The sequence below is a fragment of the Ranitomeya imitator genome, chromosome 1 (assembly GCF_032444005.1).
Source record: "Ranitomeya imitator isolate aRanImi1 chromosome 1, aRanImi1.pri, whole genome shotgun sequence".
NCBI classification, from domain to species: domain Eukaryota; kingdom Metazoa; phylum Chordata; class Amphibia; order Anura; family Dendrobatidae; genus Ranitomeya; species Ranitomeya imitator.
In genome coordinates, this window is record NC_091282.1 from 51771686 (window position 1) to 51786664 (window position 14979).

Sequence of the window (14979 nt, forward strand, 5' to 3'; positions counted from 1 at the left end):
TTAAAGGGGTTGCCCAGACATGGATCACAAGTCTACAGTCACTCTATGTGACTGCAGACTTGTGAATCCACGCAGTGTCTGTCAGGATTCTCCGATGATGAGAGCGAGCGGCCACGTAACTGCAATTCTGTCATTTGCATACCTGCGGTCACATGCCGACTAGTCGTGCGTGGCCACTCACAATGCAAGTATATTGAGTGAAACCGTGCACGTCTAGTCAGAATGTGACTGGAAATATGCAAATCTCATACTTGACATGACCGCCTGCTCCCGCTGCTGCTGCTGCAAGAGAATCCTGACAATGCACATATGTCTGCAGTCACATAGAGGGCCCCCAATTATTGCAAATTTTCGATAGTAATTTTCATACACCCCAAAGTGACCTTTTGGATACTCCAGGTCCTGGGTGCGGTTGCAACTTCTGCACCTATTATAATTACAATCCTGATGCTGGCTGTGTCACACAGCAAGCATCTGCTGCGTATGGTGCAGGCTCAAGATATGGTGCATATGGTGTAGGCTCAGACTCTGTTGCATATCGTGCAGGCTCATGTTCTGGTGCGTATGGTGCAGGCTCGTGTTCTGGTGTGTATGGTGCAGGCTCAGGTTCTGGTATGTATGGTGCAGGCTCAGGTTTTGGTGCATATGGTGCAGGCTTAGGTTTTGGTGCATATGGTACAGGCTCAGGCTCTGGTGCATATGGTGCAGGCTCAGGCTTTGGTGCGTCTTTTAAAAACTAGTATCATGATAACACTGAATGGTCCGAAGACCAGACCCAGAAAAATTGTCATGGGGTCTCTCTCTGTTTCTTCATTAGGCAGAAATGAGACACAGATGAGTGGTTGGAAAAAAGAAAAGAAGAATAAGTCACTGACAGACATTTCTGGCAGCAGTTTATTCTTCCTGAGAAAAAGGATAAGACATATTGAAGTTCAGCATACCCAATCCTTCTTAATGCCGACATCATTTGTCAGCTGGGGGTTTGGCTAACTGTTCTCTTATGTCTTTGCTCATACCGGCACATTTCGTATATGACCTCTTTTGTTAATTAGGCCTTATATCCTTCTATGTTCTTATGCTGAATGTGCAGCTCCACTAATCAAATATAGGGTGCAGTTTCCAAAAATTGGGACTTCAGACTGAATGACAGCTTTGCAGAGATTTCCAGGACAGGCAGGATAGGACTCTGAGCTTTGTTCTAGGAGTCTGAAGTTGTTGGTTGTCTCGTCACTGATTTGGGCATCTGCTTTATCTCTCCACCATGCTTTACACTGCAATGCTGACTACTCAAAGCAGCTTCAGATGATCACGCAACCTGACGGAAAAGCCCTGATACCACTTGATAGCTTTTATTATAGATTCTTATCCACATAAATATTAAAGAAACTACGAGAACAGTGATAAATACTTTGAGAACAGAGATTATATTCTTAATTACACTTAATATTAAACTGTAAAATTATTTCCAAGGGGGTCCGGCGTAACCCATACAGCAGGCAGAGTAAAATCACAGAGGGTCTGTAGTCAGTCAATGTCCAGATATAGCCTGACCATTCCCAGAGTCGGCACCGGCCACAGATCCAGGTGCTGCCATTGTGCACAGGGTGGAGTTCCACAGGAGAGCGCCCCCTATCCCAGTCACATTCAGGCTGAAAACATCATTAACATCCCATCCTGGGAGTCTTAGTGCATGTTCTGGGGTCGCACATACTTTGGTACCATCACGGTGGGTGCTTATGAGTGTAGTCTCTGCTACTCCTTAGAATCAGCTGCTATGTCCAAAAAGTGTCCATGATCACTCAGTTTTTCAAGAAACCAGGGTTTTATTTAACCCCAAAAGTCCTAGTTTCCAGTCTCTGTACAAGGAGGTGACTATCTTACAAACATGTGAGCTGATTTTGCAGCAATTCTTTTCTTTCCTGGAAAAAAAGAGAAGAATTTAATTAAAAAACTGTTTGTTATATGTCCGCCATGCATTTTTAGATTTCTTTTTATAACACTATTTTCATTTGTACAGTCATAGATAATGAAATTCTATCTGTAGTCTCCGCTTAGTATGAGAGGTTGCCAATACCAAGCACATAATGAGTTCATCATCAAACTATTGAGGTTTTGTCTCACCAGCTCAGGGGCACCGCCATGGGCACTCCATGTGTGCCTACTTATGCAAACCTGTTCCTGGGCTGGTGGGAAGAGACTAAAGGTACCGTCACACTAAGCGACGCTGCAGCGATACAGACAACGATCCGGATCGCTGCAGCGTCGCTGTTTGGTCGCTGGAGAGCTGTCACACAGACAGCTCTCCAGCGACCAACTATGCCGGTAACCAGGGTAAACATCGGGTTACTAAGAGCAGGGCCGCGCTTAGTAACCCGATGTTTACCCTGGTTACCAGCGTAAAAGTAAAAAAAAAAAAAACACTACATACTTACCTTCCGCTGTCTGTCCCTCGGCGCTCTGCTTCTCTGCCCTGTATAAGCACAGCGGCTGGAAAGCACAGCAGTGACGTCACCGCTGTGCTTTCCGGCCGCTGTGCTTACACAGGGCAGAGAAGCAGAGCGCCGAGGGACAGACAGCGGAAGGTAAGTATGTAGTGTTTTTTTTTTTTTTACTTTCACGCTGGTAACCAGGGTAAACATCGGGTTACTAAGCGAGGCCCTGCGCTTAGTAACCCGATGTTTACCCTGGTTACTAGCGAAGACATCGCTGAATCGGCGTCACACACCCCGATTCAGCGATGTCTGCGGGAGTTCAGCGACGAAATAAAGTGCTGGACTTTCTGTAGCGACCAACGACATCACAGCAGGATTCTGATCGCTGCTGCGTGTCAAACTGAACGATATCGCTAGCCAGGACGCTGCAACGTCACGGATCGCTAGCGATATCGTTCAGTGTGACAGTACCTTAAGGTATTTGGGGGCGACATTGAGGACCACAGTGATAGGTTGGAGCCAAGGACACGCTACATCGATGATGTCTTTTTAATCTGGAGAGGTGGCCATAATGACTTTGACAACTTTGTAGCTTGACTTAATTGGAATGACATCAGTATGTTGCCCTCATCATCTCCCGCCTCGACTACTGCAACATCCTTTTCTGTGGCCTCCCTACTAACACCCTTGCACCTCTCCAGTTCCTCCTCAACTCTGCTGCCCGACTAATTCATCTATCTCCTCGCTTCTCCTCTGCTTCCCCTCCCTGCAAATCTCTTCACTGGCTCCCATTCACTCAGCATATCTAGTTCAAATTACTACTACTAGCCTACAAAGCCATCCACAACCTGTCTCCTCCATATATCTCTGAACTAATCTCCCGATATCTTCCCTCACGCAATCTCCGGTCCTCCCAAGTCCTCCTTCTCTCCTCCACACTTATTCGCTCCTCACCCAACTGCCTCCAAGACTTCTCCCGAATATCCCCCATCCTCTGGAATTCTTTGCCCCAACACGTCCGACTATCAACCACCCTTGGATCCTTCAGACGGAACCTGAAAACCCACCTTTTCAGGAAAGCCTATAGTCTGCACTGACCCCGCTGCCTCCTCACCACTACCGGAGCTACCGCCTCACCAACACCGGAGCTCCTGCAACCCTCGACCTACTGTCTTCATCCCCACCATCCTGTATAATGTAAGCCTGCAAGGGCAGGGTCCTCGCCCCTCTGTATCAGTCTGTAAATGTTAGTTTGCTTACTGTAAGTGATATCTGTACTTTGTATGTAACCCCTTCTCATGTACAGCACCATGGAATCAATGGTGCTATATAAATAAATAAATAATAATATGTTCTATACCTCCTTCTTGGAGAAGTCCTCTCTGCCATTCCTTAACATCGTGATAACCAAAAATATGAATGATGAACTCTTAACTCACACATTTAGCAAACCCACAGCAACTAATTCTATATTGAGGTGGGAAAGTAACCATCCTACACATTTGAAAAGGGAGATCCCTAAAGGGCAATACCTCAGGATCAGCAGAAACTGCACGAGTAACGACACCTTCGAGGCTAGAGAACTGAGGGACAGGTTCAGAGACAGAGGCTACCCTGATCACATCCTTAGAAGGGCTTATCATGAAACTAAAGAGAGAATTGGAGCGAACCTCCTTAGACCAAGAACTAGGCCCTCTGAAACCAACAATATTAGAGTCGCGACAACCTATGATAATGGGGCCCAACAGGTTCCGGAGATTCTTAATAGACATTGGTCAGTCCTACAGATGGATGGTGACCTCGGAAGTAAGCTGTCGGACCGACCACAGATCATGTACAGAAGCAGCAGATAAGGAATACGAGATGACACACTTTATTGACTGTCGTACACAAGGGGTGGTCTACGAGGCCATGTGAATGCGGGATCTCAAGTATTGTGGGGAAAACCATACGTGAATTCAGACACCGAGTAGGTGAGCATATGGGCGATATGGAACATGGACACAGACCCAACTGCCAGACATATAAATAACTATCATGGGAGGAACACGAGACTGGTTAAATTCATGGGGATCGACCACACTACCAAAACTCTTCTCATACCCGTCTCCTTGTATTTATTCCACCCTGCCAAAGCTAATCCTATCTGTCTCATCATATGGAGCACTACGTTCCATCAGATACTAATGGTATCATATACATTCCTCATCATTAAGCTCCCACATATTGGCTCCTAAGAACCAGCCATCCCACACTGACCCCCAACACTCACTAATTATACTACTCTCATCAACAAATATAATGTTATAAACTAACTCTTAAATACTCAAGTTGTCTATATTCATATAATAAATATGAAGTGGAGACAACAGTTGCTCTTATGTTCCGCACTATAGTATAGATCCTCCCATTCTATTATGTATACAAGTCCCCTGATGACTCCTATGGAAGAAACACGTCAGGACGCATGAAAAGCATGGAGGGTCTTGTGTTTCACGTATTGAATGTTGTCCACCTTCAGTTTTTATAGTATTAAGATTAAAATTAAAATTTTATTCATACTGTACCCATGCTGCTCCACCACTAGGGGGACCTCACAGTAAATGGATTTATATAGCTAGAACTCAATGGAAACTGAGAAAACCTGTATGCAGTGGGCTCCTCCTAGTGGCAGCTGGAGGTAAATGCAATACTTATCATACAGAAATAAGATGGGGGAACAGCTCAGGTGCTGCGGAAAAGGGACGGACAGAAAAGAAGTTTATCACTCAGTGTATCATTTAACTTTAGGAGGGAAAGCATAGGATCCATATCGCTGTACAGCAAAAGCAGAGGTCAACTAGGAAAACGCCCCATCAATGTATCGCCATGTGTCATAGATACTCATCTTACCTTTTAGCTTTTGCTTAGGTGAGTACCAAGTTTCTCTTTCCGTATTAAGCTGGCAGCGTAAGGGATCTGCATGGACAGAAATACAATTTAATTGCACAGACCTCTAACAAACACTTCATCCTTTTTTAAGTAATGGAATACCCAAAGACTCTGTAATTTCTAACATACTCTAAGCTATGATTAATGTGATATACATCTTTTTTGCAAACAGCAGTGGAATATTGTCCCTGAAAAATATCTAAGAGTAATTTTATTCAAAATCCTAAAGCCTGTTCCTATTCAAGCCAATATTAAAATAAACACAAGGTGGCGCTGCGGGTGTATAATTTGTTTCTTATGTGACTGCTTTGCAGTGTGTTAGTGCTTATTCCACAATTGACGTTGCACTAATGCAGTTTTTGCATTAAATTTAAAAAAAAAAAGTAACTGGAAAAAAATCTGTATATAAAATTTAAGAAAAATTGAAAAACTAGAATACCTGGATGTGCAGGATCTGGGGGTGTAAAGTATGACTCAGAGATTCAGAAAAAGTCCAAATCATGCAACCCACTCCTCTAGTCCTGCTTGTGGTATGACTTTTGAGTTTTACACATGTTTTTATGAGTTTTACACATACATTCCTTATCATGTACTGATCATGAGTTACATCCTGTATTATACCCCAGAGCTGCGCTCACTATTCTGCTGGTGCAGTCACTGTGTACATACATTACATTACTGATCCTGAGTTACATCCTGTATTATACTCCAGAGCTGCACTCACTATTCTGCTGGTGCAGTCACTGTGTACATACATTACATTACTGATCCTGAGTTACATCCTGTATTATACTCCAGAGCTGCACTCACTATTCTGCTGGTGCAGTCACTGTGTACATACATTACATTACTGATCCTGAGTTACATCCTGTATTATACTCCATAGCTGCACTCACTATTCTGCTGGTGCAGTCACTGTGTACATACATTACATTACTGATCCTGAGTTACATCCTGTATTATACTCCAGAGCTGCACTCACTATTCTGCTGGTACAGTCACTGTGTACATACATTACATTACTGATCCTGAGTTACATCCTGTATTATACTCCAGAGCTGCACTCACTATTCTGCTGGTGCAGTCACTGTGTACATACATTACATTACTGATCCTGTACTGATCCTGAGTTACATCCTGTATTATACTCCAGAGCTGCCCTCACTATTCTGCTGGTGCAGTCACTGTGTACATACATTACATTACTGATCCTGAGGTACATCCTGTATTATACCCCAGAGCTGCACTCACTATTCTGCTGGTACAGTCACTGTGTACATACATTACATTACTGATCCTGAGTTACATCCTGTATTATACCCCAGAGCTGCACTCACTATTCTGCTGGTGCAGTCACTGTGTACATACATTACATTACTGATCCTGAGTTACATCCTGTATTATACCCCAGAGCTGCACTCACTATTCTGCTGGCGCAGTCACTGTGTACATACATTACATTACTGATAATGTACGGATCCTGAGTTACATCCTGTATTATACCCCAGAGCTGCACTCACTATCCTGCTGGTGCAGTCACTGTGTACATACATTACTGATCCTGAGTTACATCCTGTATTATACCCCAGAGCTTCACTCACTATTCTGCTGGTGCAGTCGCTGTGTACATACATTACATTACTGATCCTGAGTTATGTCCTGTATTATACTCCAGAGCTGCACTCACTATTCTGCTGGTGCAGTCACTGTGTACATACATTACATTACTGATCCTGAGTTATGTCCTGTATTATACTCCAGAGCTGCACTCACTATTCTGCTGGTGCAGTCACTGTGTACATACATTACATTACTGATCCTGTACTGATCCTGAGTTATGTCCTGTATTATACTCCAGAGCTGCACTCACTATTCTGCTGGTGCAGTCACTGTGTACATACATTACATTACTGATCCTGTACTGATCCTGAGTTACATCCTGTATTATACTCCAGAGCTGCACTCACTATTCTGCTGGTGCAGTCACTGTGTACATACATTACATTACTGATCCTGTACTGATCCTGAGTTACATCCTGTATTATACCCCAGAGCTTCACTCACTATTCTGCTGGTGCAGTCACTGTGTACATACATTACATTACTGATCCTGTACTGATCCTGAGTTATGTCCTGTATTATACTCCAGAGCTGCACTCACTATTCTGCTGGTGCAGTCACTGTGTACATACATTACATTACTGATCCTGTACTGATCCTGAGTTATGTCCTGTATTATACTCCAGAGCTGCACTCACTATTCTGCTGGTGCAGTCACTGTGTACATACATTACATTACTGATCCTGTACTGATCCTGAGTTACATCCTGTATTATACTCCAGAGCTTCACTCACTATTCTGCTGGTGCAGTCACTGTGTATATACATTACTGATCCTGAGTTACATCCTGTATTACACCCCAGAGCTGCACTCACTATTCTGCTGGTGCAGTCACTGTGTACACACATTACATTACTGATCCTGAGTTACATCCTGTATTATAACCCAGAGCTGCACTCACTATTCTGCTGGTGCAGTCACTGTGTACATACATTACATTACTGATCCTGAGTTACATCCTGTATTATACTCCACAGCTGCACTCACTATTCTGCTGGTGCAGTCACTGTGTACATACATTACATTACTGATCCTGAGTTACATACTGTATTATACTCCAGAGCTGCACTCACTATTCTGCTGGTGCGGTCACTGTGTACATACATTACATTACTGATCATGAGTTACATCCTGTATTATACCCCAGAGCTGCACTCACTATTCTGCTGGTGCAGTCACTGTGTACATACATTACATTACTGATCCTGAGTTACATCCTGTATTATACCCCAGAGCTGCACTCACTATTCTGCTGGTGCAGTCACTGTGTACGTACATTACATTACTGATCCTGAGTTACATCCTGTATTATACTCCAGAGCTGCACTCACTATTCTGCTGGTGCAGTCACTGTGTACATACATTACATTACTGATCCTGAGTTACATCCTGTATTATACCCCAGAGCTGCACTCACTATTCTGCTGGTGCAGTCACTGTGTACATACATTACATTACTGATCCTGAGTTACATCCTGTATTATACTCCAGAGCTGCACTCACAATTCTGCTGGTGCAGTCACTGTGTACATACATTACATTACTGATAATGTACGGATCCTGAGTTACATCCTGTATTATACCCCAGAGCTGCACTCACTATCCTGCTGGTGCAGTCACTGTGTACATACATTACTGATCCTGAGTTACATCCTGTATTATACCCCAGAGCTTCACTCACTATTCTGCTGGTGCAGTCGCTGTGTACATACATTACATTACTGATCCTGAGTTATGTCCTGTATTATACTCCAGAGCTGCACTCACTATTCTGCTGGTGCAGTCACTGTGTACATACATTACATTACTGATCTTGAGTTATGTCCTGTATTATACACCAGAGCTGCACTCACTATTCTGCTGGTGCAGTCACTGTGTACATACATTACATTACTGATCCTGTACTGATCCTGAGTTATGTCCTGTATTATACTCCAGAGCTGCACTCACTATTCTGCTGGTGCAGTCACTGTGTACATACATTACATTACTGATCCTGTACTGATCCTGAGTTACATCCTGTATTATACTCCAGAGCTGCACTCACTATTCTGCTGGTGCAGTCACTGTGTACATACATTACATTACTGATCCTGTACTGATCCTGAGTTAAATCCTGTATTATACCCCAGAGCGTCACTCACTATTCTGCTGGTGCAGTCACTGCGTACATACATTACATTACTGATCCTGTACTGATCCTGAGTTATGTCCTGTATTATACTCCAGAGCTGCACTCACTATTCTGCTGGTGCAGTCACTGTGTACATACATTACATTACTGATCCTGTACTGATCCTGAGTTATGTCCTGTATTATACTCCAGAGCTGCACTCACTATTCTGCTGGTGCAGTCACTGTGTACATACATTACATTACTGATCCTGTACTGATCCTGAGTTACATCCTGTATTGTACTCCAGAGCTTCACTCACTATTCTGCTGGTGCAGTCACTGTGTACATACATTACTGATCCTGAGTTACATCCTATATTATAACCCAGAGCTGCACTCACTATTCTGCTGGTGCAGTCACTGTGTACATACATTACATTACTGATCCTGAGTTACATCCTGTATTATACTCCAGAGCTGCACTCACTATTCTGCTGGTGCAGTCACTGTGTACATACATTACATTACTGATCCTGAGTTACATACTGTATTATACTCCAGAGCTGCACTCACTATTCTGCTGGTGCGGTCACTGTGTACTGTGACAAAACACTCTGGGATCGCCTTTGCTGGGGTCAAAGGACACGTGGTTGTGCATTGAATCTGAGGCGTACAGCAGGTTTCTGAGCAGGCTGACCTCAGGTCAGATTTATTAACGTGAAAGCAACACAAAAAACAAAACATAAAAATAAATCCTAGCCTGTCCGGCACTAACTAAACAAATACGTTGCTATCTCAACAACTGGGGGGGCTTCTCCCACCCAGCTAACATCATACAGATCTTGAGCAGAGCTCTTCACTCACGTTTGTCTCACACAGGCAGGCAATCTGTGTGCCCCAGGCAGACACTGGAAACACCCAGCTGGTCATCTTTTATTCCTGCAATCATTAACCCATTAGCACCCTGAAGATACTGAGTGGCCTAATTCACATAGGACAAACACCTGGGCGAGATATACCTGCCTCCAACTACCACACCAGCATGAGTCTTACATATCCCCCCCCCCTTGCTCAGACCACTCCGGTCGAGCAAGAACACTTTTGAAACAGTGCACTCGGGATAGGGCATCGGCGTTCCCCATCTGCACCCCAGGTCGGTGCTCCACCGTAAAAGAGTAAGCCTGCAGGGCAAGGAACCACCGGGTTACCCGACTATTATGGTCCTTGTGGAGGTGCATCCACTTGAGAGGGGCATGGTCTGTGACCAGCCTAAACTTCCTACCGGCCAGGTAATACTTGAGGGAGTCGAGAGCCCATTTAATGGCTAGGCACTCTTTTTCAACCACCGCATACCTCTGCTCATGTACATTCAGTTTCCGACTGAGGTAGAGGACCGGGTGTTCGACTCCGTCCCTCACCTGGGAAAGTACAGCTCCGACACCAGTATCAGAGGCATCAGTTTGTACCACAAACTCGCTGCTGAAATCAGGAGTCACTAGTACGGGCTGAGAGCACAAAGCCCGTTTCAGGCTGTGGAAGGCCTCTTCAGCAGCTGAGGTCCATTTTACCATGACGGAACCCTTCCCCTTGGTAAGATCCGTCAAGGGAGTAGCCATGGCTGCAAAATTGGGTATGAACCGGCGATAATAGCCGGCAATCCCCAGGAAAGCCTACACTTGTTTCTTGTTCACTGGTTGTGGCCAGCCCTGAATTGCCTGTATTTTGTCGATCTGGGGTTTAACCACTCCTCGGCCAATCACGTAGCCCAAGTATCGGGCTTCTTCAAGCCCGATGTGGCATTTCTTGGGGTTTGCCGTTAAACCTGCATCTCGCAGGTCATCAATCACCGCTTGTACCTTCTGGAGATGAGTTTCCCAGTCCATGCTGTAAATTACGATGTCATCCAGGTAGGCAGAAGCGTACTGTCTGTGAGGCCTCAAGACTTGATCCATCAATCTCTGGAACGTTGCGGGAGCTCCGTGAAGTCCAAACGGCATATAGACATACTGGAACAGACCTTCCGGTGTAGCAAATGCCGTCTTCTCTCTGGCCGCCTCGGCCAGAGGAATCTGCCAGTACCCCTTTGTTAAATCCAGGGTCGTAATGTATCGGGCTTTACCAAGCCGGTCGATCAACTCATCGACCCGGGGCATAGGGTACGCATCAAATTTAGAAACTGCATTCAGTTTCCTAAAGTCATTACAAAACCGGATGGAGCCATCCGGTTTAGGTATCAACACAATTGGACTGGACCAGGCGCCTTGTGACTCTTCAATGACTCCTAAGTCCAACATTGCCATCACTTCCCGGGAGACGGCTTCACGGCGGGCTTCCGGAATCCGGTAGGGCTTCACATGAACAGTGACGCCAGGCTCTGTGACAATCTCATGTTTCACCAACTTAGTCCGGCCAGGTTTTTTGGAGAAAAACTGTCGGTTCTGTAACAAAAATTGCTTAACCTCAGATTTTTGTCGTTCTGAGAGAGTCTCAGCAACCTGCACCTCTGGTACAGTAGGTGAACAAACCGGACGGGGCAGATCCGCCGTTAGGGCAGAGCGGTCTTTCCAGGATTTTATCAGATTCACATGATAAATCTGTTCCGGTTTTCTGTTACCCAGCTGGTACACTTTATAGTTCACTTCACCAACTCTTTCTCGGACCTCAAATGGGCCCTGCCATTTCGCCAGGAATTTACTATCCACCGTAGGAATTAGGACCAACACCCTATCGCCAGGTGCAAATGTACGGACCTTAGCGCCTCTATCATAACTTTGCCTCTGGGCTCCCTGGGCCTGTAACATATGGTCCCTAACAATGGGCATGACAGCGGCAATACGATCCTGCATTTGTGTTACATGGTCAATCACCGTTTTAAAGGGAGTGACTTGACCTTCCCAGGTTTCTTTTGCGACGTCCAGCAGTCCCCGGGGACGACGGGCGTACAACAGTTCGAAAGGCGAAAACCCTGTGGAAGACTGGGGAACTTCCCTAATGGCAAACAGCAAATAGGGTAACAAGTAATCCCAGTTCTTCCCATCTTTGTCTATCACCTTCCGGAGCATCTGTTTTAAGGTTTTGTTGAAGCGCTCAACCAGGCCATCTGTTTGAGGGTGATAGACAGACGTACGCAACGGGTCTATTTGTAAGAGCCTGCAGAGCTCCTTCATTACCCTCGACATAAAGGGAGTCCCCTGGTCGGTGAGTATCTGTTTTGGAATTCCCACCCGACTAAACACTTGTACCAATTCCTTGGCGATCGTCTTGGTAGCTGTGTTACGCAAAGGGACGGCTTCCGGGTAACGAGTGGCATAGTCCACGATGACGAGGATATGTTGGTGCCCACGTGCAGATCGGGGAAGGGGCCCAACCAAATCCATCCCAATTCTCTCAAAAGGGACCCCGATGATAGGAAGGGGTACCAAAGGGCTACGGAACTGAGATTTAGGGGCCGCGATTTGGCACTCTGGACAGGACTCACAATAGTTACGCACATCACAATGTATTCCAGGCCACACAAAACAATGCAATACCCTTTCTGTGGTTTTCTGTACCCCCAGATGTCCCCCCATTATATGTCCGTGGGCCAAATCCAGTACCTTCCGCCGATAAGGTTTGGGTACCACTAACCGTTGCACTGTGTCTTCCCCTTTTTTTTCTACCTGGTAGAGCAAATCATTTTCAAGAACCATATACGGGTACGCTAGCCTAGTGTCAGGTTCTACGGGTACCCCATCTATCATTTTTACATTTTTCCTAGCCGGAGTCAGGGTAGGATCTTTCATTTGCTCGCTGTGGAAGTCATCCACCTGGACTCCCAAATCTGGCAGGCAGGGTGCCGGATGGCTGTCTGCCTCCGCCTCTCGCTGAGGTTCCTCAGTTTCCTCTGTTTCCCCCGCCATGACGGAGAAGGGGTACTGAAGTTTAGATTCACTAACCTCCCCAGCAACATCTTCCTGTGGGGTCTCCTCTAGGGACTCGGGACCTCCAGATGGCATGGGAGAAGATTCACGGGTACAGCTACCGTGAAGGAGCAACTGATTCTCCTGCAACTGCCAGAAATAGGGAAAATCCCTTCCCAGGATTACATCCTGTAACAATGCGGGAACGAGTCCCACTTTGTGCTGCACTGATCCATAGGGAGTAGAAATCCATATGACCGCTGTTAAGTACGAGCAGGTGTCACCATGCACACACGTCACAGAAAACTTGTCAGACGGACCAGATGGAAGTGCCACCAGACTAGCTTTCACCAGAGTCACCACACTTCCAGAGTCTAGTAATGCCACAACATTTTTCCCATCAACAGATAATTCACACAGGTGTTTCACTGTATCATTTTGACCCGCATTCACACTCACTAGCTGTGTAACCAAAGACATGCGTTTTCTAGAGTCTATAACGTCGCACTGCATGGGTTCAGCGGTAACAGGACAGTTCGCAGAAACATGACCCTTCTCATGGCAGCGGAAACACCTAACAGGTCCCCTACTGAGACCACCGTCCAATACTCTTGGTCTCGGAGTGCGAGCAGTCCCGGACTCCTCCCCCACAGTTTTAAGCGATTTTCCTTCACCCGTGGTCCCTGGAACAGTCTTACCGGTTCCCCGAGGAGGAGGCACAGACCGGGGGTTGGCGGTGTCGTCGGGAAGTCCTTCTGCCACGGAATAACGCTCGACCAACTCCACAAGTTGATCCGCTGTCGTGGGATTTCCTTGGCTTACCCACCTTTTCAGCGCTGGGGGTAGTACTCTCAGGTACTTGTCCAGGACAACCCGCTGGATTATTTCGGGTATTGTCAGTACCTCGGGTTGCAGCCATTTCTTTGTTAAGTAGATCAGGTCGAACATCTGAGACCGCGCCGGTTTATCTTGCTGGTATGTCCACTGATGTACCCTCTGTGCCCGGATAGCCGTCGTCACACCCAGCCGGGCCAGGATCTCAGCTTTCAGTTTCTCAAAGTCCTGAGCGACCTCCGGGTCCAAATCATGGTAAGCTTTTTGGGCCTCGCCAGAGAGAAACGGGGCAATCAAGTCGGCCCATCGTGCCTTCGGCCACTTCTCTCTCAACGCCGTCCGCTCAAACGTTGTCAGGTATGCCTCGACGTCATCTTCTGCAGTCAGCTTTTGCCAGTATCGACTCACATGGATCCTTCTGGACTCTGCTTCCGGGTCAGCGTCAGGCATGCTCACCAGGCGCTGCGCCACCTGTTGGAGAAGTTGGCGGTCTGCAACCGTCATGTCCAGTAACTCCTTCAGCTGTGCGGCCATCAAGCGATTAGCTTCGTGCTGTGCGGCAGTGGCCTGCTGCTGTACGGCAGTGGACTGTACTAAGGCTTTCACCACGTCTTCCATGCTGTCGCCTGTGCCACGGTATGCCCGCGTTCTCCACCACAATGTGACAAAACACTCCGGGATCGCCTTTGCTGGGGTCAAAGGACACGTGGTTTGTGCATTGAATCTGAGGCGTACAGCAGGTTTCTGAGCAGGCTGACCTCAGGTCAGATTTATTAACGTGAAAGCAACACAAAAAACAAAACATAAAAATAAATCCTAGCCTGTCCGGCACTAACTAAACAAATACGTTGCTATCTCAACAACTGGGGGGGCTTCTCCCACCCAGCTAACATCACACAATTCTTAAGCAGAGCTCTTCACTCACGTTTGTCTCACACAGGCAGGCAATCTGTGTGCCCCAGGCAGACACTGGAAACACCCAGCTGGTCATCTTTTATTCCTGCAATCATTAACCCATTAGCACCCTGAAGATACTGAGTGGCCTAATTCACATAGGACAAACACCTGGGCGAGATATACATGCCTCCATCTACCACACCAGCAGGAGTCTTACAGTACATACATTACATTACTGATCATGAGTTAC

At 46.2% G+C, this 14979-nt stretch overlaps 1 protein-coding gene across 2 annotated transcripts in view; it reads right to left on the reverse strand.

Annotated features, from left to right (window-relative positions):
* Positions 1-1333: 1333 nt before the first annotated feature.
* SKOR2 (SKI family transcriptional corepressor 2) overlaps positions 1334-14979 on the reverse strand; it is a 60993-nt gene continuing 47347 nt past the window's right edge. For both annotated transcript variants that reach the window (XM_069745348.1, XM_069745350.1), the window contains exons 8-9: positions 5325-5390; positions 1334-1919 (exon numbers count right to left, since the gene is read on the reverse strand). In XM_069745348.1, coding sequence (XP_069601449.1) covers positions 5328-5390 — 63 coding nt within the window. In that variant the 3' untranslated portion in view covers positions 1334-1919; positions 5325-5327. The remainder of the gene's footprint in view (positions 1920-5324; positions 5391-14979) is intronic.